This window comes from Gracilinanus agilis, chromosome 3 (genome assembly GCF_016433145.1).
Source record: "Gracilinanus agilis isolate LMUSP501 chromosome 3, AgileGrace, whole genome shotgun sequence".
Lineage (NCBI taxonomy): Eukaryota > Metazoa > Chordata > Mammalia > Didelphimorphia > Didelphidae > Gracilinanus > Gracilinanus agilis.
This window is the reverse complement of record NC_058132.1, coordinates 329,022,529-329,047,165: the sequence shown is the minus strand read 5'-3', so window position 1 is coordinate 329,047,165 and position 24,637 is coordinate 329,022,529. Positions and strand designations below refer to the sequence as shown.

Sequence of the window (24,637 nt, the reverse complement as noted above, 5' to 3'; positions counted from 1 at the left end):
GGAAGGAAGGAAGGAAGGAAGGAAGGAAGGAAGGAAGGAAGGAAGGAAGGAAGGAAGGAAGGAAGGAAGGAAGGAAGGAAGGAAGGAAGGAAGACACAAAACTATAGTCTGTAGTTCTGTAAATAATTGGGTATTCATATGAGCCATACCTTGATGAATTTGTGATTTCATCAGTGTGGCAACCTATTCTACTAATGAAGCTGGTTACCTCTTAGTGCTTTCTCAATTTCCCAATGATTGCTGAACAATTCTTGTTCATGTTTTCCCATAAATCCTTCATAGAGTACCTAGTCAATGTCTAGAGTCTTCCTTGTTCTTTATTCTCTGGAGATACCAATGAGGGATTTGAGTTCTCTATCTTCTGTTCTTGTTTCATAACTGCCTGTCTTCTTTTCCAGTCATATGTATCATCAATGATGTCTTTAACACTCCTTTAATTACATTTCACATTCTTATCATCATTTATAATGTCTTGAACATGCTAATATTTACCATGCTTCTTTCCATCGCCTTTTGGGTTAATGGTAATTTTAATTCTTTTGAGAATCTTGCTAAACTACATGAATCAAACATTAACAAAAACAGACCCTTTTAACCATGCTTTAGTTAGATTCTATAGGCATGCATAGTAAAACAGGAACAGGTACCACTATTTTTAAGGTAGATTTGTTTTGGTATTTTACTTTTGATTTGAGAATCAGTACATTTGAAAACTGATTGAAAGATGTCTAAGAAAAGGCATAATTATTATCCAAACAGCCCCTGAAGTGCTTTGTAGCTCACAAAAGGAGGGAACCCCTAAGAACAAAACAAAGATATTTCTGGAATATTTGGATGGAGGTCACTTTCTAATTTTTCATTTTGTTTGTGAGCCCCCAAATATATACTTATACCCCCTCAACTAAAATTATGCAACAGAAAGCATGTATGATTGTTTTCTCAACTAAATTTTAAGTTTATTGAGGACAGAAATTGGATATGATATTTCTCATTAGCTTCATAGAAACTGTCATGCCTACAAGATACTCAATTAATATTTATGGTTCAATTTTTTTATCATGTATCTGTTCTGCCATGCAATATTATATTCTGATTAACTTATCCAGTCAGTATCATGGTTGGTAGACATTTCACAGAGGGCCTCCTGCAATAGGTGTATGTTAACCACACCAATTGTTCCATGGATGGGAGAAAAAAGGGGTTTTCTAGGCCAGGAAAAGTATATTTCAAAGAAGTTGTGAATGTTCCACTTGTCTTTCCACATTATCAGATGAGATAATATTTGTAAAGTACTTACCACAGTACTTGGCACATAGTACCTCTCTCTCTCTCTCTCTCTCTCTCTCTCTCTCTCTCTCTCTCTTCCCATCCCATCCTCCAAAAATTCTTTAAACCAAAAAAAAAAAAAAAATGTAGCCATACAATGAAACCAATCCCCAAAAGGGACAATCATAATGTAAACTGGGATGCCAAAATTCAATAGTCCATTTCAGCAAACATTTATTAAATATCCATTAAGGGCCAGCTGTTGTGAGGTTCTCAGAAAGGGATTCAAACTTTCTTACAAATAAATAAATATAAGGGGGTTTAAGGAAAGAGATTGTTAACACCTGGGGGGGAGTTATGGATGACTTTGTGGTAGAGGTAGCACCTAGGCTGAGCTTTTACGGAAGATGGAGCTTCTCAAAGGGGCCCAGAGAGTGAATTATAGGCCTGGAAAATGAACAATAATTATAAAATGGAATGCCAAGGTCAAGGAACAACTAGTAGTCCAATTTGGCTGTAAAAATTTCTTTAAGACAAATAATGGGAAATAAGGCTGGAAAATATTGCTAAAACCAGATGCTAGAATATCTCAAAAGCCAAAGGGAGAACTTGGAATTTATCCTAGAAGTAATAAAGAGTTACTAATATTTTTAATCTGGATAGTCATATATCAGAACTGTCATAAGAAAATTATCTTAGAAAGGATTTGGTGGAATAGTAGGGTACTGGTTACAAATTATGGCAATGCCTATGATATAAAAAGAAAAGACAACAATTAAAAATTATCTTGGCAACTATGTGGAGGCTGGATTAGAGAGGAGAGATGAAAGCAGGGAGCTGGTAACTATATCAATAAACGAGGGAGAAGTGAAGAGAGCCCAAACTAGTATTGTGACCATATGAATGTAGAGAAGAAGATGTATTAAAAAAGAAGTTGGGAAGGTAAAATTCATAAGAATTAGCAACTGATTATATATAGTCACTCAATAAACATTTATTCATTAAGAGCCTATTATGTGCCAGGTATTGTACCAAGTACTAGGAATACAAAAAGAAAGATAGTTCCTAACCTCAAGGAACTTATATACACAGAGGGAAACTAAAAAGCAGAAGAGGGAAGGACCTGATTTAGGAGTATGATGGAGAGATCAGAGAAGCACCAAGGTAGTATGGCCAAATGGGAAATAAATGATGGAAGAAAAAGAAAGATTCAAGAATAGCTAAGCTGTGTAACAGGGGAAATGATGATGGCCTTAATAGAAATAGAAACATTTGTCAAATGATTGATGTAGGAATTGGAAAAAATGAACATAATGAGTTTCAGAAATCTTTGGGGAACAACTAGATCTAAATGTCCAACAGGTACCCAAGAATATGGAAATGGAATTCAGAAAAGATTGGGCCAGGAGATAGATATAGATATAAATACACATATATGTAAGCCTTCTGCACAGATATGTTTATTTGAACACATGGAAAGAAATTAATACAAATTAACCTCTATGTGTGTAACCAAAGAAAAGAATGTAGAAAGAGATAACAGCTAGATAAAGAGATAGAGATAGATAAGTAATGATAGATGTGTCAGACAGACAGAGAGAGAGAGAGAGAGAGAGAGAACTGGATAGATGGATAGAGACAGAAATAGAATAAGTATTAAGTAATAAGTAATTAAATAATAAGTATTAAGTAATAAAAATTACTATGTTCTAGGCCACTTTTGTACTTAAATTAGAGACCATGAAATCAGACTACATGAATAACTGTACAAGTAAAGACTAAGGGGCTTATCTATTCAGAAAATAATATAGATGTTTTTTAGAGAAACTAAATTTTTCTAAGAATGAAAAATGAAAGATAATGTTATATGTTTTGATGTTAGAGAATAACTGAGGTCCCCAATAATCATACTAAATAATCTCATGACACTGATCTCCTTGCTCTTTCTTACACAAGAAACTCCATCTATTGATTCTGATCATTTTCACTAGTCATGGATTCTTTCCCTCCTCATCTCTGCCTCCTGGCTTTCATGGTTTCCCTCAAGTCTGAACTAAAATTCTACCTTCTACAAGAAGCCTTCCCCCTTCCCTCTTAATGGTATCCTCTTGAGAGTATCTCTAATTTGTCCTATATATCTCATTTGTAAAATGTTATTTCCTTGTTTCTTCCCAATTAGATTGTGAGTTCCTTGACTGTTTTTACTTTTATTCCTATCTCCAATGTAGAGCACAGTACCTGGCACATAATAGGAACTTAATAAATATTTCTAGATTTGACTTATACTGTGTTTTGGCAGGCAGAAAAGGTCTAGGTAAAAGAAACTGAACAAAGTACCAGGGCTAGGTGGATGATATTTTGCTATGATGTGTCTGACAAGAGATACATTTCTTCCCTATAGTAGTTCTCCAGGACATGTTGTAGATGATTTATAAGGTTCTCATCTTGCTCTAAATTCTATTATCTGTAAAGGATTTAGAAGCTAGAATTACTGAGTTGAGTTTTAGTGACTATAGAAAGGATCTAGAACTGAAGGCTGGACTTGGGAACAACAAGGAGCAAATGAAATAGCCTTCTGGGAACCTAACTGTGAAGAATTGAGTTACAATCTAGAAAAAGTCTAAACAAGGAAGAGTTTTCCTTAAACAAAAAACAAGAATTTGCATTCGATCTGCCCACACATTCTCACTGTAACAAAGTAGATTTATGCTCTAGAAACCTTGTTCAATGTATATTATACTAAAAACAAGACAGAGTAGAAGTAACAGAGCAGTAGAAGACATTGTGATCTGTTCCACTGACACAATCTAAAGAAAAGAAACTTTCAATTCCTTGGATTATATGTTCTGTAGGAAGTCACTAATTATGGAACATCCAAAGAACCTCCTGTTTCAACTTTGTCTTAGACTATCTTTTCCACAAACTATTGAAAGGAAGTTTGTCCAATGATGGCGATTTTCATAAAGGATCCCTAGATTTAGAGTTGTAAAGGGCACTAATAAAGATCAACTTCCAAATGAGAACCATAGGTGAAGTTATTTAATATAAATTATTTTAAGAATAAAAGTCATCCCTCAACTGATAGTCAAAGAATATGTTTAGACAGTTTTCAAAGGAAAAAAGTCCAAGATATCCATTATATGAGAAAGCACTCTAAATCACTAAAGATTAGAGAAATGCAAATTAAAGCAATTCCAACATACTATATCACACAAACCAGAGTAACAAAGCCATCCCCACAATAACAAGAAATGTTAGGTCTATGGAAAACCAGGCACTTTAATGCACTGTTAGTTGAGCTCTAAACTGGTCTACCCATTCTAGAAAACAATTTGATACTGTTTCCAAAAATGTTTCTAAACTTTACATGTCCTTGGCTGAGCCAATAATACCATTACAAAGTCTATAACTCCCAAAGAGATCTAAGAAAGAGGAAAATGCACAAAAATATTTATAGCACTTGTTTGTTTGTTTTTTGGTGACAAAGGACTGAAATCTAAGGAAAGTCAATTAGGGAATGGCTAAGCAAATTATGGTATCCAGATATAATGGAAAATGATTGTGCTATAAAAAAAAGATAAATGGGATGATTTAGGAAAGACTTGTATGCAGGACCAGGAAAACAACTTTTACAATAATAAAACATTGTAAAGACAAAAAAACTTCAAAAGACTTTAGAATTCAGACTCTGATCAATGTGATAAACAACCACAGTTCCAGAGGACTCACGATGGAGCATGCTGCTCAACTTTTAACAGGGAATTAATAGACTCAGAATAAGATAAATTTTTGGACATGATCAATTGAGGAATTTATTTTACTTATAATGAACATTTGCTATAAGGGTTTTGTTTTGTTTTGTTTTGTTTTGTTTATAATGGGTAAGATGAAGGTGGTGGAGAGAAAAAGTATATTATTTTCTATTTGCTCACTAAAAAAATAAATTTTTATATAACTATGTGATATTTCAGCACTTTTAGATAATCACTGGGAAAATATCAAATTTATTTACATGTGAAATGATGAAAAAATGACTTTTTTTTAAATGAGTGGTTTTTATTTCTACCTCCATTGTCCTTCCACAAGTACTAAAGAGGAGATGATAATTAATACTGATGGCCAATGGATAAATACCAGGAGATATAAACTTATGATCAGCATATTTTCCTATATACAAAAAGTGCAAACAGAAGTCCTGGATACTTCCCAAATCATGTAATAGCAAAGTGAATAATTTTAGCTACCCAGATGTTTCTCCCCAAAATCAAATTCAATGTTTTAAAATGTCCATTTCAAGTAATAAATTTAATCCCATTTTTAAATTAAATTAAAAGGATTTGAAATTCATTGTGTTTTCCTTTCCTTTTTTCTGTCTCCTTCAGCTTAATTATTGTCCATTTCATTGCTTTTTGGTTCCTAATAATCAAATCTAGTATCATGAATCCAACTATAGTTTTCCATTTTCATCTAGTTGTTTTCTCATCGTGTAGACCTAACCAGTAATGATTTGAGTAGTTTTCCACCAACCTAAGATATAAATATAATGAACATTTTTTCCCCAAAACCAAACTTGGGACACATGGTCCGATAAAGTATGTTCCTTTTGCAAAGTCTCATTCAGAATACTTTATTTTTCCTTAAATCAAGTGGTTGTATAAAGGGAAGAAGAAATAGGGAAAGGCAAATAGCACAAAAACCACACACATCCATAGAGATCTATTTTTAAAAAAGAAATTGGCTGGTTGCCATTATAGTCAATGTCATACTAAATATTAGTGTGGTATAAAGGAGCTGGCTTCAAATCTCACATCTTACACTATTCAAGGTGACCTTGTACAAAGTCATTTTACCTCTATGGTCTCATTTTTCTCATCTGTAGAATGAAAGATATGTGTTAGATATTCTCTGGAGTCCCTTCAGGCTCCAGGTCTATGATGCTATGAATAATTATACAAAATAAATTTACAATTCATAGAAAATTGATGATCATCTTTCAATATAACTGGTTTTCTTCATAAGTCTATATTCTGTTTTGTACATTTAAAAACATGATTCTAAAAAGGTAACTCCCAAGACTGCCAAAAGAGTCCATGGCACACCCTTGCTCTAGTCTCTTATCTGGAGCTATCTCCCCAGCCCTTCAGTTTTAGTTCAACTCATCTTTGGTTCTCTAACATGGCCTCTTCTCTGCCACATTAATAAATCATTCATAGGGTTGACTCTCCAGTACTTTCTGTGCATGTGTTTTATTTTTATTTCCTCATCCTGTGTTTTTTAAATGCTATTTTATTTTCCCCAATTGCATGAAAAGCAATTTTTAACATTCATTTAAGAAAAACATTTTTAGTTCTAAATTTTTTCCTCCTTCCCTTTTCTCTCCCCTCCCTGAGATGGCAAACAATTTGATGTAGGCTATACATGCTCTGCACATGTTTAAGGCTTCTTCCTAATTCAAACTTGAAGGACAGACCTTTATTCCCTTTCAGAGACTCACAAAACATACTTTCATGTTAATAATAGCTTTTTTCCCCCTAAGACTTCCATTGTCTCCCATGCAAACATTCTAAATATTTAGAACTCTCTAACTCCATTTCATTTGCATGTAAGTATATTCAACATTCATTTCCTCCTCTACAATCCACCCTCCTTCACTAGATCTAGTATGTTACAAGAGGGAGGGAACATTCTGTTCCCTTTTTTGTATTTGCTTCTTTCTGCTTTGAATCCTGCCCACCCTTCAGGTCAGATAACAAGTTTTATTCATCCATGAAGAATGCTGTAATCACACCTTTGCAATACTGAATAAACATAAATAGTCATTTGATTTACCTGGTATCAACTGATAAGCACACCTCTCTTGATCAGAATAACAAATATGAGAAGTTCCTATTTTTAAAAAGAGGGAAATTAAAACCTCCAAGTATTAAACTATTCTTTTCAAGATATGTATAGAAAGTGATTAAAATCAATTAATTATATTGTAACCCTAACATCAAGACCAGAAATAGCTGTGCTTTCCAAACTGCTCTACTGCCATAATTTTCCTGACTACATAAAAACAAAAGAATTGCCATGCAAGGTCAGATCTATGATTTCCCTACACCCACCACCTACCCTACATTTAATCCCAATAAGACAAGAGGGCAGGCTAACCTCAGTCAATGCAAGGAAGCTAGAGGTTTAAAAGGGGGGGGGGGGGAATGAGTATTTACTTGAACTTAGAAAAGACCCCTACTTTTCCAGTCTTCTCCCTCACCATCTGTAATCTAGTGACACTGGCCTCCATGCCATTCCTCAAACAAGTCACCCATCTCCTGATTCCAGGCATTTTCTTTTTTTAAATGTATATCTTTTTTTTAATACTAGATGTTTTTTTTCTGAGAACATGTAAACACTATTTTTAACATTTTTTTTATTTTGAGTTCCAAACTCTTTCCTTCTATCCCTCTTCCCCCTCCCCCATTAAAAAAGGAAAGTGATTTGATATAGGTTAAACATGTGTAGTCATACAAAATATTTTTCAATATTTTTCATGTTTTGAAGAACAGACCAAAAAAATCCCAAAATATGGAAAGATATTTTTAAAAGTATGTTTCAATCTGCATTTACACTTCATCAGTGCTTTCTCTGAAGGAGAACATTTTTCATCATACATGCTTTGGAACTGCCTGAGATCATTGTTTTACTGGGAAAATACGAAGTTGATTATCATACAATTATCAAAGGATATTGCTATTACTGCTCACTTTACTTTGCATCAGTTCATGTATTTCTGGGTTTTTCTGAAATCATTCTGCTCATTTCTTACAGTATTTGACCACAATCTATTCAGCCATTCCCCAACTGGAGGATATCCTTTTAATTCCCATTCTTTGTCACCACAAAAAGAACTACTATAAGTATTTCGGTATATATAGGTCCTTTTCCTTTAAAAAAAAAAATCTCTTTGGGACACAGACCTAGTACTACTATTGCTAGGTCAAAGGGTGTGCATGATTTGATAGCCCTTTGGGCATAGTTCCAAATTGCTCTCCAGAAAGGTTGGATCAGTTCACAACTCCACCAACAGTGCCTTTGTGTTCCATTTTTTCCACTTTCCCTCCAATATTTTTTATTTTCTCTTTCTATCATATTATCCAGTCTGATAGGTATGATGCAGTACTCTAGAGTTGTTTTAATTTACATTTCATTTGACTAGAGATAGCTTTAATTTCTTCATTTGAAAACTGCCGGTTCAAATCCTTTGATTATTTCTTAACTGGGGAATGGTTTGTATTTTTATAATTCTATATATATTTGAGAAATGGGAGCATTATCAGAGAAACTTGCTGTTAATTTTTTTATAATATGATTAACATATATTTCCTGCCATCATTTTTTTCCATTTGTCATTCTCTTTCTGTCCTTTCATCTTGTCCTTCCTCAAAAGTGTTTTGCTTCTGACCACCACCTATTTTGACCTCCCTTCAATCAGAATTGTTCTTGTCTTAATTCCCTTCTGTTCCAATTTCTTTTTGGGTAATATAAATTTCTATATTAATCTATATGTGCATGTTATTCCCCCATTGAGACATTTACACTGAGAGTAAGGTTCAAGCACTGTCTGCCATTCCACACTCCCACACATACATCTTCCCTTCCTTTGTAAAAACTCTTTTGACCTTTTTTTTTTGTATAAGAGTGAGACAGACATTTCTTGCTGAAGTTCTAAGTTGTCTTGGGATGGAAAATTGTTTCGATTCATCCTTTTGTTGTTTTTGTCACTCCAGAATTTGTTTTGAAGCACTATTTTAAATTCATTTGGAGGGGAATTTGCAAGACCTTTTCTCTGCCATCCTAGAGCCTATCTAACTCTTGTGAAAATAGATAATGGAGACACCAGGGATGTTACAATAAATCTAAATAGTTGTGGGTACACACACTGGGTTGTAGAAGAGACTGGACCAGGATAGGAGACCAGAGTTCACTGGATTAACACAGGAATGGCAATTGGTCTTAACTGTCACCCAGCTCACCCTAGGCCAGGGTTTATGGAATCAACAGGCAAAGTAAAGGTTTAGCAGTTTTAATTATGTACAACTAAAAGGTGGGATAGGGATTTCTATACTTAAAATCTAAAGGGCAAAACCACAGGGCAAGGGGAGGACTTCCCTACTCTAATCTTAGTGATCTAGCAGGCAGAGCCCAAAAGAGCTGTAATGGAGTCTCTGGGTGACTGCTTCAAACCTGGTTCCAGCCAGGCTTGACTAGCACAGCTATGGGCTGAGGGTGGCTTTGGGGCTCTCACAGTTATCCACAGATGTTCACAGGAATGCCAGAAGCCAAGGTGGTCCAAGGTATCCAGGTACAGAGAGTGTGCTTGAGATGCTGTCCACCAGATCCCAAACTCCTCCTCCACCTGGTGCTGCTATGCAGTTCTTGTCCCCTTGCTAGATGTCACCACCACACCGGATCCCAGGTAAAACAGGTTGCAGGGTGTCCTTAACTCTGAGATCTCCCAGGGCTAACAACAGTTTGTGCCAACCCCTAATGGAGTCTCCCTCAGAGCACAAGCACCTACTTCCTGCTCCCTCATTCCATCTTGGAATGCTCCAGCCTTCCTGCTAGGTACATCCTTAATACTTAATTAATTACTACCTAATCTTCTTCGCAACACTCTAAAAATTTTCACTGGCTGTCCCCCATATTCAGAATCTTTTTTTCCTCAACTCTACTTCCTGAATTCCCTGACTTCCTTCAGGTCCCAACTAAAAAAAACATCATTTTCTGGAAGTTTTTTTTTTCCTAATCTCCTTAATTCTTGTGCCTTCCATCTATTGATTAATTTCAGAAATATCCTATCTAATTTTGTTTTGTTTTTTTACATAATTTTTTGCTCATTGTCTCTGCCCTGAGACTATGAGCTCCTTGAAAGTAGGGGCTGTCTTTTGCCTTTCCTTGTATTCTCAGAGCACTATCCTGATATATAGTAGACACTTTTTTTTTAACCCTTAACTTCTGTGTATTGGCTCCTAGGTAGGAGAGTGGTAAGGGTAGGCAATGGGGGTCAAGTGACTTACCCAGGGTCACACAGCTAGGAATTGTCTGAGGCCAGATTTGAACCTAGGACCTCCCTTCTCTAGGCCTGACTCTCAATCCACTGAGCTACCCAGCTTCCCCCTATAGTAAACACTTTATAAATGTTTATCCACTGACTGAAATGGATTTGAGTCACATCTACCATTTATTAACTGTGGGACTATGGGGAAATCACCTTACCTCTATAAATACTATAATACTCTGATATCTCTGAACTTCAGCTCCCTTACTGGTAAAATGAAAACAAAATTTTCCCTACCAATCTCACCATATTGTTTTGAAGAAAGCACTTTGGTAACTTAAAAAAAAAAACTCATGAATGTGAATCATCAGTATAAGTACAACTGTCATGCTATGGCAATAGAATACAATGGAAAATGAACTGAATTAGGATTCAAAATATCTGGTTTCCTTTTGATGCCTGTGTGACCTTGGCAAATGACTTAACTTTTCTGAGCATCAGTTTCTTCATCTAAAAAATGAGGAAAATTGGATTAAATTGATCATAAGATGCCATATATTTCTAGATCTATGATCCTATGGTTGTACTCTGAACCTTTTTTGGTAGCAATGTGGAGTACTGTGGAGGAGAGCCTCATATACTGTTGTCACTTGTGTCATAAGATAATAGGTTAGTTAATTGACTTTGTTTTGTTGTTTTTCTTTGTTAAAAAGGAGAAATCATTTGGATTTGGTAAGTAGAAATGATATAAAAATTAATTATTTTGGGGGAGGGGGGAACAAAAAATGGGAGTATATTCTTCCCAGTCCAAGTTTCAGGTTTCACTCTCTTCTTCCTTTGTTATTTTTCTGACTTCTTACTAGTAGTACCTTCTCTTCCAGAGCTCATGTCACTCCATCACAATACACACAGTGAATTTCCTACAGAACTCTTCTTGTCCTGTAGCAAATATTTCTTGCTTATTTCATTCCCAGGATTAGTCCCTTAGTCTGCCATTAATAAATGTGTACTTGGTACATCTTAAAGTAAATTAAAGAGAAAAAAATCTCATTAAGAAGAGACTTCCAAATGCTCTCTTTTCTGTTTGAACTCATGAGAAAGGGGATTGAGGTAAAAGGAAATGTTTTCATTTTTAAGTCAAGCCCTAAACAAATCTACATAATTTTCTGTCAAGGATAAAATACAGACTCTTCCATTTGACTTTTAAAGGTGTAATGTTTCTAATCTTATCTTTTTTACTTCAATCTAACTTTCTAGCCTAATTTCAAACCTCTCTAGTGTTCTACCACCACCACCACCACCACCACTTCTATGATTTGACCAGAATGGTTGATTCATTTATTCCAATACATGATAATCTTATCTCAGTGCCTTTCACAAGCTCTCCCGAATGCTTGAAATATTCTCCATCTTTGCCTCCACTTTCAGGAATCATTAGCTCCCTTGAGCTTTGAAGTTCCATCTACCATCCAAAGCCATTGCTGACATTACCCTTATTACCACCATACTCCAGTTGTAGTGCTCTTTCAACCTCCTCAAACTTATTTTGTATTTATTCTCTATGTTCTAATTTGCATACATATTTCTTCCCCTACTAGGTTTTAAATCCTTGAGGACAGGAAGGACTCTCATATTTGTATTCTAAGGGTCTAACATAGACAAATATAGTAGAAATAAAACATACGTGTTGATTTGAATTGCAATTTGTGACGTACTACTTCTGGGAGATTTTCTACTTACAGTTCTAGTCTTTAACTGTTTATAAAACAAAATGTTCTTTTACATTTCACTAATTTAGGCTTGCCTTCTCCTTGATCAATGTGAATTAGTATAGTTTTGTAATGCCTTCCATTTAAATTGAATTTTGTTCTAAATATACCAAGAGGGGCAGCTTGGTGACTCAGTAGATAGGGAGGTAGGCCTGGAGATGGAAGTCCTAGGTTCAAATCTGTTTCCTAGCTATGTGACCTTGATCAAGTCACTTAATCCCAATTGCCTAGCCCTTACCTCTCTTCAGTCTTGAAATCGATACTTAGTATCGGTTCTAAGATAGAAGGTAAGGGTTTAAAATTTAAAAATATATATACCAAGGGAATTTTGTCACAAAGAATAACTGTGGGTAAATTTTTCTATTGTGAATAATTGGCTTCTAATTTCTCCATAAGCCTAAATTTTCATTTTTTTCCTTGTCATTGTTACCATTATTGTCATATAAAGGATTTTTCTAAGATGGGTGGGGCACTGCCATAATAGGCATCTAGTCTGTATTACTGAGAGTATTTGGCAGTTGATTATAAGATCATAATCTTAGAGCTAGAAGGTACTTTGGAAGTCATTTAATCCAAACCTCTCTTTTTGCAGATGAGGAAACTGACTAGTGGCTAGCCCAAGGTCATAGAACTAGTAAGCATCTGGTTTTATCTTATTGTATCATGGATTCATTAGCTTCCATTTGCCCAATCCTAATTTTAGGAAATTATTTTCTTCCATGAGTGTTTTCTTTTTCATTTGGCCAATTCTGCCCAAGTGTTGTTTCCTTCAATAGGTTTTTTTTCCAATTTGGTCCTTTCCAGGCTTTGGAGAGTTTCTTTCTTCAGTATATTTTTGTTCTCTATTTCCTTTTGGCCCACTCTAATTTGTAGTTGATTTCTTCAGTGAATTCTTTCACAGCTATGAGTCTTTCTATAAATTCTCTTTTCATTTGATTTTTCTAAAATTTCTCTTCAAGTTCTTTTGGTGCCTGATATCCTTTCCCATTTTCCTTTGAGGTTTCATATATTCTTTTTGTCATTATTGTCTTCATCAGAGTTCATATTTTGATCTTTTCTGTCATTAAAATAACTTTCTAAGGTCAAGTTTTTTTCTTTACTTTGGCTCATTTTCCTAGGTGTTTTTTCCCCCTATTACCTTAACTAACTGTTAGGTTCTTCTTTGTTCCTGGGGTAGAGGAAGCATTGTTCCAAGCTTGCAGAGTACTCTTCTCTTGTACTTGAGGTAGATCCAGCTGCCTTTGTTTCCCACAGTATGTCTGCTTGGGGATAGCACTCCTGGCTTACTGTGAGGAAGCTTGCAACTGTTTTGTCAAGCTAGATTCCACTACCTATGCTGCTAGTTGCCTCATGGACCGGATTGGTAGAGGCTCTCTTGCTTTGTTACATGCAACCGTGTGGTAGTGCATTGGTCTTGTGTATGCTCTGTCTTTCCTACCCTTAATGAGTGGCTTAGACTGAGTTGGTCCCCCTCTTGGCTACTTTACTCCCTCAGTTCACATAGCAATATATTGTGCTGGTCTGAGATCTTCCAATTCCCACAGAAGCTGTTCTCCCTGGCTCTCTTCTTGCCCCAGTGAGATGTTTCCCTCTTGCTTTCCTTTCTTTTGAGGTGATTTATTTGTGTGTGTGTGTGTGTGTGTGTGTGTGTGTGTGTGTGTGTGTGTGTAGGGTTTGAGTGAGCAGAGCATCCTTTACCCTGCCATCTTAGTTCCCAGCATGCAACTCCACTAGTAAGTATCTGAGAAAGCAACTTCTAGCTACTAAGCCCAGTACCATCCCTGCTGCATCACTTGATGCATAAAGCCCTTTACTTCCTACTTTTGTCTACATTCTTCCTACATATTAATTCATATATCAGTATATTATGTTCTCAAGGATCAAGAATCCACAATTTTGTTGATGAGGGAGCTCATGCCACCAATAAGATCATAGCTATATAGCAAACTTCCTGCCTACAGTAAGAGTTAAAGTGACTTACCCAAAGTCATACAACCAGTATGTCCAGCATCAGATCTTCCTTATTCTGAAGATAATTCGCTATCCACTATGACAACGTTATTTCTCTGGGTACATGAGTGTTTTTATTCTAAAAAAAATTAAAAAATATGCAAACCTACAATTTATTGTATTCTTCCAAGTGCAACATGGTGGGAAGAACACTGAAGTCAGGAAAACCAGACTCAGATTCTGGCTGTTATATGTTAGCAGTATAACCATAAGCAAACCTTTCACCTCCTTTTTCTTATATGTAAAGTGGGGATAATGGTATTTGCACTACCTTCCTCATATGGTTGTTTGGAAAAAAGTACTTTGTAAACTTGAAGGTATAATATAAACATGAGTTATAGCTATGTGAATTTTCTTAAAATTCTGATCAATAGTTAAAACTGATTTTTTTTAAGCTATGTTGCAAGCTGTGAGAGCCCTAATGATTGTAGGCATTGTCCTGGGTGCCATTGGACTTCTGGTATCCATCTTTGCCCTGAAATGTATTCGAATTGGCAACATGGATGACTCTGCCAAGGCCAAAATGACTCTGACATCTGGAATCATGTTCATTGTGTCAGGTAAGTTCCAATTCAATCTAATAAGCATTGATTAAGTGAAAAGCTCTGTATTCAATATTGAGAAAAGAAAAAAAGAGTATCTATCCAGAATCTTACATTCTCAACTTAAGGTATTAATAGTAATGTTATTATTATATTCTTCCATGATAATCAAAAGGCAAAAATAAAATAAGTACAGTAGAGTACAAGAAAATGATCATAAATCACCATTAAAAAAATGTTCTAACTAGATCTATCCAGCTATGCAGCGGAGAATGAGCTCCTTGTCCCCAGAAATAGGGATACTATACTTCAAATACACGTCCTCTTCTTACAAAGCTAGCCCACATTCAAACAGAGGATGGATAACCATAGAGAGAAGTTTTGAGGGGATACCTAAGGAGTCTCAGAAGTTGGATTAGATGAACTCTATGGTGCTTTCTAGTTTTAAGCCTCTATAATTGTTTGTTATAGATTGAATTCAAGTCCTAAAACCTATAATAATAATATATAATGATAATGTCTAATAATAACATATAATAAAATTAGAGCCAATCAACCAGCACCATTTTAGGATCTATGACACTTCTGACAGACTATATAGTATTATAGATTTAGATCTGAAAGAGATCATAGTCATCATCAAATACAACCCCTTATTTTATAGATAATAAACTAAGGCCTACAAAGATTAAGTTACTTGCCCAGGGTCAAAGAGTTAGTAACTCTCTGAAGCAAGATTTTAACCTATTTAACTAGTTAAAGACCTACCACTATACCACTACATCATACAGCACTGTCTCTTGGTGTTAAATTTTTGCTCCTTCAAATTTTCCCCTATTACCAATACCCTTTTGAAATAACCTCTCCTTGAGCCCCAATTAGTAGTAGATTTAAGTCTGAGCATACATAAAATCAAAACATAGTTTCTGATGTGACAATAATGTTTTGGAGAGCATAAATATTTTGCAAAAGTCTTACTTAACACTCATCTATGGAGGTAATTCTGCATTCCTAAGGGGTTGTGGCTTTGAAACAAAAGTCCCACCTGAATGACCAACCAGAAAAGACTTGGTTTTGAAAAGAGAATAGTCCTGGCAATAGATTGTGTTTGCTGCTTAAGGACCAGTCTAGCTAAATATGGTCCTGGTACTGTTATGTTAACTGAGAACCAAATGGGTTAAGTTGATCAAATTAAATGCTGATGGGAACATGGAGAAATAGACCTAATATTACACTGCAAGAACAATTATGATTTTTTTCAAAAACAAGATGGAAATATACATTATGAGTTGTTAAACTGTTCATGCTCATTGACCTAAGGATCCCATTGCTAGGATTAAACTCTAATTTTGACATTAATTGACAATAATTTGACATTATTGAGAGGGTAGAAAGCTGTGTATATATGAAAATATTAATGGAAGCTTTGTTTGTAGTGACAAAGTAACTGGAAATAATACAAATGCAATGATTGGTAGAAATGGCTGAATAGATTGTGATTTTTGAATGTAATGTACTATATGTTATTAGAAATCTCAAATATTGGAGAAATAAAAAATAAGGTATATATATGAAGAGATGAAAAAAGAAGAAAAGAAAATAAGAGTAATACATACTACAATTACATTTTAAAAATTAACAGCCACAAAATTGAGAGAAAAAGTACCAAAATAAAACAAATCCAAAGGATTATTATATTAACACACAAATGTAAATAGACAATGCAGTTTGTAGTTTTGCACCTAAGTTTTATGCATTTGTTTATTTAAATGTTTTGTGGTGGTGTTGGTAGTGGTTACTAAGTATATAATTTGAAAAAAAATTAAATCCAAGCAGGGTATTTTGGGAATAAATCTAGCTAATTGAATTTGATACCTACCAGCTATATGAGACTTAAATACTCAATACTCTAGGTAACTCTAAGACTACCTATGGCAGAATAATTGCCAATTTGCAACAGTAGAGAGAACTTCACTGGGAATAAAACACATGCACGCACACACACACACACACACACACATGTAACACCACACATCTATCTCATATTTCTTATCAATATTTCACTTCTTTCCAATATCTACCTCTATAGTCTCATGATCTGAGATTGGGGAATTACCACCTAATTTAGGACTCCTAAGATTCAAGGAAATATCAAAAGAGAACTATGTTTAAAAATGAACACATAAATCCCTATACTTTCCATTTCAAATTGACAACAGAAGGTTCTTGGGTAGATATAGTTGGGAAACACCATGGTGTCTAGTTGAATGGTGAGGCAGTATAAAGAGTGCTGGTCCTGGAATCAGAAAGACCTGAGTTCCAGTCCTGCCTCAAACACTTATTAGTTATGTGCTGCTATTATTGTTCAGTGATTTTTCCATTGTGTTTGACTATTTGTTACCCTACTTGGGTTTTTCTTGACAAAGATACTGGAGTGGTTTGTTGTTTCCTTTTCTAGATTATTTTACAGATAAAGAAACTGAGGTAAACAAAGTTAATGTCTTTCCTAAGGTCATACACCTGTAAGTGTCTGAAACTAGATTTGAACTCAGGGAGATGAGTCTTCATGACTCCTAGTCCATCATTCCACCAAATGCTCTACATAGGTACCCAAAAAAAAGAAATCTTAGTCTCTAAAATTTGGACTATGATTGAGGAAAATCACTTTGGTAGCTTACTGCAAAACGAACTGTGTAGGAAGAAACTTGTACCAAGTAAACTTCTTGCCATCCTCCACCCAAGAAAAAGAAAAGAAAAGAAAGAAAAAAAGAACCTCTCCTCATTTAAATCTTCACAGATGTGTAGTAGTAAAGAACTTGATATACCTTAAGTTATTTTAGTTTCTGAAATTTTCCTTTGTACACTATCTCTGAAAAAGTGTTGGCTAAGTAAATTAATAATATTAGAATATTTTAGGGGGAATATTTAATATACTTTCTAAAATAAACTCTTTTCAAGTCACCTACACCTACATCTGCTAATTATAAACTTTTAATTTGCTTATTAAAGCAAGTTTAGTTCAACCCTGAGGGTGTCTTGTTGGACTCTAATTCAAGTGATTATATGCAATTGAATTTTGAAAAATATTGTAAAGGTTTGCAGTTCACTTATTACTTTTCTTTGGACTAGTCTGAATTAATAGAGTTTTACTGAATCATTAATATTTAAGAATTACAAAGTGGTTATTTGAAAAAAGCCTGGAACATTCCTCAGACTTCCTCTTGGTAGTGATAACCTTTATATGGTTGCCTGTCACTATCTCTAGCCCCTTGAGGGAGTATCTCCCATTCCCATTTTCCTAACAGCAATATCTGGCTGTTCTGCCAGTGTATTAAACTCAACATATATCCAAGAAAATTCATCTTCCCTGTCAAAACTAACTTCTCTTCCTAACTCCCTTCTTTATATACATCTCATCAACATTTTCCTAATTATACAAGTAGAAAATCTTGGTATCACCACCATTCCTTCCACTCCTTTAGCCTGCACATCCAATTATTAGCCTGCACAAACAATCCTGTCTCTGGTGCTTATACTTCTGTAACACTGGGTAAGTCACTTTATCTCTAGAAGCCCATTTTCTCACATATAAAATGAGGGACTTAGACTAGATAGTCTCTAGTATCCATTACAGCTATAGATCTAAGCCCAAATATTGACAGTCCTAAGTTCTATTATCATTTCCTTCACCTCCCTTCATTCCATGTCATTCCATCTCCCTAATTAAAGACCTTATTACTTCTTGCCTCCATTATTATAGTAGCTTCTTTACTTAATAGCTGTTCTGTTTCCAAGCTCCTTCTATGATCCCTCCTGAATTATACAAACAAAAAAAATTTCCATAATCAAAAACTGCTTTGATCCTGTCAATAACTCTATAATCTGTAAGATAAACTCCAAACTCTGAATTCCTTAGCATTTAAGACTCTCCACAACTCTACTGATCATATTTTCTGAGCTATATCTCCTACTATTTTCATACTTGTAGCATTTAGACTAGTCTGCTTTCCATTTCTGGGTTTTACTTTTTTTTCAAGCTTTTGCTTTGTGTCTCATCTTTCCATTTCCATCTATCCAAATCTTACTCAAAATACAAAGAATAACTCAAATATCACTTCTTCCACAAAGCCTTCCCTGATCATTCTTGTTATTGTTTAGTTGTTTCAGTCATGTCTGACTCTTTGTGACTCCATTTGGGGCATTCTTGACAAAGATACTGAAGTGATTGCCATTTCCTTTTCCAGCTCATTTTATAGATGAGGAATTGTGGTAAACAGGATTAAATGGCTTGCCCAGGTTCACACAGATAGTAAATGTTAAAGGCCAATTTTTTTACTCAGGGAGACAAATCATTTTAGAAAAAAACCTCATTTCTCCTTATTCTGATTTCCCATAATATTTTGAGGGGGTCTTTGTATATGGTTTAGTGATCTTTGTTTCTTTTTGAGTTTGATATCACTGGACTAGATCACCTCTAAGATCCTTTTCAAGTGTAAGCTTCTATAACAATCTGATAAATGTTAAAGCCAAGTCCTAGAAGCTAAATACATAGTGTTTCCTAACACTTAACAAAGTACCACAGAGAAAAGAAGAATAAATACCAAGATATCTAATTTAAAATTTTCTAGTTCTTCTACTTTATGACAATGATCTGCCAGTAGACAAATTTGACATTAAATTTCTATTCCCATGAACCTTCAAGTATAAATAAATATATTAAAAGGCTGAAATTTTAAAACTGGGGAGTCATTTTCTCCAATATTCTGATTTAGGTAAGGAAACACAGATCCATTGAGATAAGTAATTTGCTCGTGGTTACAGAGCAAGTTAATGGCAGAGTACTCAATATACATTTGTCAAATTAATGGGAATTTCACACAAATATAATGGAGCCAGTCACTTCTCTCATGTCTCACTGGGCCCTCCACAGTCCTGCCCATCACAGACCCCCTTCACTCCAACCCACTTCACTATGAGAAAAAAGAAAAAGAGAGGGGAAGAGTGGGTAGAGGAACCAGAGGAACCAAAAGACTGAGCAAAGACAGCTGGAGCAAAAAAGTAAGAAAGGACTAAATGAGACTGTGCCATCTAACTCCATCATTGACACATCTTTTCACAAGCCTGGGTCTGGAAATGAAGGCGAAAAGCATTAATGCAATCTAACACTTATCCATCAATGATGAAGCTAGCCTCTGCTTTCTCTCTAAAGTATACTCAATACATTCTTTCTTCAGTTTTATTTCAAGACGTTAATGATAATTTACTATGATTCCCTTTCCCAAATAGTGAATAGCTCTTAATCCAACTCAGTTCCCTTCTTTCTTACTTATCAGTAATTCTAGAGTCAAAAGCACAGTAATAGGAATTAAGAATAATTACTAAAGATAAACTACTTGAGTCTAATAAAATTAGGCATAAGAACTTTTGATTAGTCTCTTGTTTTTTATTTGGGTGGGAGAGAGGAGGTTTTCAGAGAAACATATCAATCTTTTTTGTTCTCTGTTTTCTTTAAAAGAGATTCAAAATATCAAGAGTATAGAGGTAGAGGGGGGACATCAATAAATGTATGTATATCAAAATACAAAAGTTTTCTATTATTGAAAATTGTCATATATCCAAATGTAGGATTTTGTTATTTTTAAAGTATTTTCAATAATTTCATTAAAACCTGTTAATGTTCTTCTTTAGTGTACCAAAAGAAAATCATAAATTTAGAGCTAAAATGTTCCCTAAAGGTTATCCAGTCCAACCCCACCCCCCACCCTCATTTTACAAATGAGGAACTATGAGCCAGAAAGGATGTCACTTGTTCATAATCAGAGAAAGCATTGTTAAGTCAGTGGTACTACAATTCAAACCCATCATTACAATTGTTACCCAGGGAGTAAGACTGAACATGAGCATGAGTTCAATACCAGCCAAGAAAGCATCCTATGTGGAAGTAGAACAAATTGTGGTATATGAATATATTAGAATATTATTGCGCCATAAAAAAATGGCAAAAGGGCCAAATTCCAGAGTTTCCTATGTACTGAACTGATGAAGTAAGATCAAGAGGACAATTTATACAAAGACCACAACATTGAAAAGAAAAATATCTTTGGAAGACTTAAGAACTCAGAAAAGTATAATGATAAACTATGTTTTCAGAAAACCTATGATAAACACATTAATCTCCTGACAGATAAATAATGGATTCAAAATGTAGAAAGGGGAATAAATTTGGGGGCATGTCCACTGTGTAATTCAGGTTGCTTGATTATGCTTATTTGTTATAAGGTGTTTTTTTTTTTAGTTTTCAGTTTTTTATTCAGTGGGGAAAGGATTGTGAAAAGAGGGAAAAGAAAAAGGGAAGAGAAGGTTTAGTCAGAGATGCAAGAATAAAAAAGAGAACCACTGAAATATTTTTAAATGCATAGAAATAAAAGCATAGAAGGAAGCACATACAAATAGAACAGTTTTGAAGGTAACATTTGGAATTTTTATTTTTTTTAATAAGAAGGAAGTATTAAAAAAATATTGACATATTCATATGCAATCCTCTTATGGCCTTACACGTGGAAATACTTTCATTTGGTTTTAAAGTTCAGAATTTTTAAAACTTAGAAAGACATCTGATGTCTAAGGTGGAGTTGGCAAGCCTTGTCCTATTTCTCTGCCTATAACAAAGTCACTGCCCTAAAAACTGATTAAAATACTTCAATTCCTTACATCAAATGATTCCACCCACTGCAATCAAAGCATGAAGGATTTTTCAATTAAGAAGGCAGGATCAGAAGTTGAGGAAGAGGGAGACAGAACAATAGAAGGAGTATTATCAGGAAGAGAAAGGGGTTAGTTTTTGTTGTTGTTGTTGTTTTTTAGTTAATAAATTTTAAGGAGTAAAAACTTTTAGTTAGTAAAAATTCTGTGAAACAAGACTATTTTGCCACTAACTGGAGGTGGGAAAATTCAGACCTGGGCAGAAATAACTCTTATTTTTATTTTAATTTATTTTATTACTGAAGGGAAATGCTAGGAAAAATGGGAAAAGGAAGGAAGGAAGGAAGGAAGGAAGGAAGGAAGGAAGGAAGGAAGGAAGGAAGGAAATGAGAAAAAGAAAAGGAGAAACAAAAGAATAAGATGTTCCCTCTGTGGCATTCATGACAATAAGAAAAAAAACTTTTTACTAAATGAACCATAAAGATGAAAAAGAAGAAATTTTCAGATCTTTGGAGATATTAAATCTATCTATATTTGTTTTTATTTTCATGGAATCACAGTCTCTGAGGGATTGTTTGGCAGAGCTTTGAAGGGATAGAGAAGACATAAATTACAAGGGTCCACTATTAGCAATGCTTATTTCAATAAACTTCTGGTAATACTTATAGATCACAGAAGATTTGTGAATATAATTTGAAGATTAGAAGTCCAGATCAGTGACCTCCACTTCTCTCTAAAGATTCTAAAATTACCTCAAATGAAGACTTGTAACCCTAAGGCTTAAAGATGAATTAAAATCATATTTCTCATGAGGTGAATTGGTTATATGTTCTCCTGCCATGGCAAACCAAAAGACAAAGATCCTCTTTTGTACTAATGACATGGTTTTAGTCATTTAGCCAATCATCATGGGGAGGAGTAATAAATAGTAATAAACCTAAAATTGCGGCATTTGATGGACATCCTCATACAATTACATGGGCAATCTTACATAACACCAGTCAATTTGTATTCTCTAGAGCTACATTTGTAGCTACCTCCTCCTTATAAGTCCAATTAAGCTTTAACTTTATGCAATAACAGACTTCCCACAAAATCTAGAGTAAGTTTCTTCTATAGACACAGCCGGTTAGTTAATGAACGTGTCCTTTAAAATTCTCAGGCTGAAGTCAACCTTTCCAAGCTTTATGACACAGATTTCTGAAGACTCAACCAAGTTCTTATATAGATCATGTCAGAAGATTCAAACTTTTTTCCAGAGCAAAATATTAAAATGAAAACCATATGCATTAGATACCAGATGTGAGGTGAGAAAAGTTATCACCCATTATGAAATTCAGGAATGAAAAATATTCTTACACAGAAAGCAAGTTGGACTACTTCAGTGTGAGTAAAAACAGTAGTGATGCTGAAAACATTAACTCTGCCTGCATATACCACTCTTGCACTGAAGGGGCCTGGGCTGCTCTGTAGGCAAAAACGTAAATTGTATTCTTAAATTTTTCACAACATGGTACAGTGGAAAGTGATTGATTTGGCATCTCTGGACCTATGTTAAAATCCTTACTAGCAATCAGACTAAGAGCTCTTTGAAGTCTCTTTCAGCTTGAAATCTGTGATCTCATAATCCTATGATCTATAATTTTGCTCACCTCTCACATGGCATCTAAAACATACAACTTTCATTTTAATGAAAGCATAGACTGTCTGTGCTAGAAGATTATTATGAGGATAAACGAAATCAAAAGATCAGAGATTTAAAGTTGGAAAAGTAATTTTAGATCATCTAGGCATGATACTTTGATGTCTTGGGAAACAACAGCAGCAACAAAACAACATAATAATAAAACTCCCTCATTTTATAGGTAAATAAATGAGGTCCAGGAAATTAAATGACTTGCCCAGTGTCACACAGATAGTAGCAGCGCTGGAATTTGAACCCAGTTCCTCTAACTCTAAAGCTAGCATTCTTTCCGTGGAGGTGGCACAGTAGATAGGAAGGCTTGATTTGGTGGCAGGACAATCTGAGTCCAAATGCAGCCTCTAGCACTTACTAGTTGTATGACCCTGGGCAAGTCACTTAACTTCTGTCTGCCTCAGTTTTCTCAACTGTAAAATGGGATTAATAATACCTGATCCCCCCATTACCATATATGTCAAATGAAATAATATTTACAAAGTGCCTAGCACAGTGCCAGATACATAGTACAAAATTAAATGTTTATTTCTTTCACTCCATCCTTTCCATTGACTCATGCTAAAAACCTTATTCTATTTTGCTAGCAGGGGTAGGGGTAGGGAACTATAAGTATAATTCCTTGATATAGGAGACTCCCTTAACTAGCACAGTTCAACATTTATGCTACAATTTATAGTCTTAAAGATTTGTCTGTATCTTGAGAGATCAAGTGATTGATCTCAGGTCACCTAGTCAGTGAACATCTGATAAAACCTGAAGTCAAATCTTACTAATGCCAAGGTCAGCCCTTTATCCACTACCATGTGCTACCCATCACAGACTTTATGGGGCTATGTAAATTTCACTTAATAGAATACCTTTTGTTCGAGAATTTGAACATGAAATGACTGCTCTAGTACCCGATATTTGAGAGACAGAATAATGGGTATATTAGATGACCATTCCAGTTAGATTCTCTAAACTCTCTCCTTGGATTAAGTTAGATCATCGGAACACCAAATCAAATCAACCCCAGCAAAAAAAAAAAAAAATGGAATTAAGTTTTAACCTTATGTCTTTAACCTTTATAGAAGATTGGCACAAGAATTATCTATTTCAGCAGTATTTCTCTGTCTTTTGTCAAAACAGAGTTGAAGATATAATCTACTATATTAGTCGCTCTTGGGAAGAGACCCACATGATAAATTTCTTTTTAAGCTTAGTGCCAGGAAAGAGTTTGTTCTGGAAAAGAAAGCATGTGCTTCCTTCTGTCGATGGTAAATGCTATGCAAGTCACTGTGGAGCCCAATTCCCTTTATGCTCTGGCTGCCAAGAAATTTGGAGCCAAATTTAGTGCTCAACAATAGTAATTGGCTCATTTCAAGTGCCTGGTAACTTTTAATGATTATTTTGGAAGGAAGAAGAGCACAAAAATGTAGATAAATTAATTCAACTAGCATTTGCCATGGGTGGGATTTGCTCCTTTCCCCCAGTCCATACAGAAAAGTAAGCGGGGAATCAATCTATATCTATCTATCAGTATACACATATATTTATCTTGGCCAAGCCTTATCTATATATGGGCCATTTACCAAGTAAGTAAATGAATAAGAAAGAGATATCATGCTAA

At 34.8% G+C, this 24,637-nt stretch overlaps 1 protein-coding gene across 1 annotated transcript in view; it reads left to right on the top strand.

The window, feature by feature from the left end:
• CLDN18 (claudin 18) overlaps positions 1-24,637 on the top strand; it is a 35,151-nt gene that overhangs the window by 5,252 nt on the left and 5,262 nt on the right. Inside the window, exon 2 of the mRNA XM_044666683.1 lies at positions 14,481-14,645. Within this exon, the coding sequence (XP_044522618.1) occupies positions 14,481-14,645 (165 nt within the window). The remainder of the gene's footprint in view (positions 1-14,480; positions 14,646-24,637) is intronic.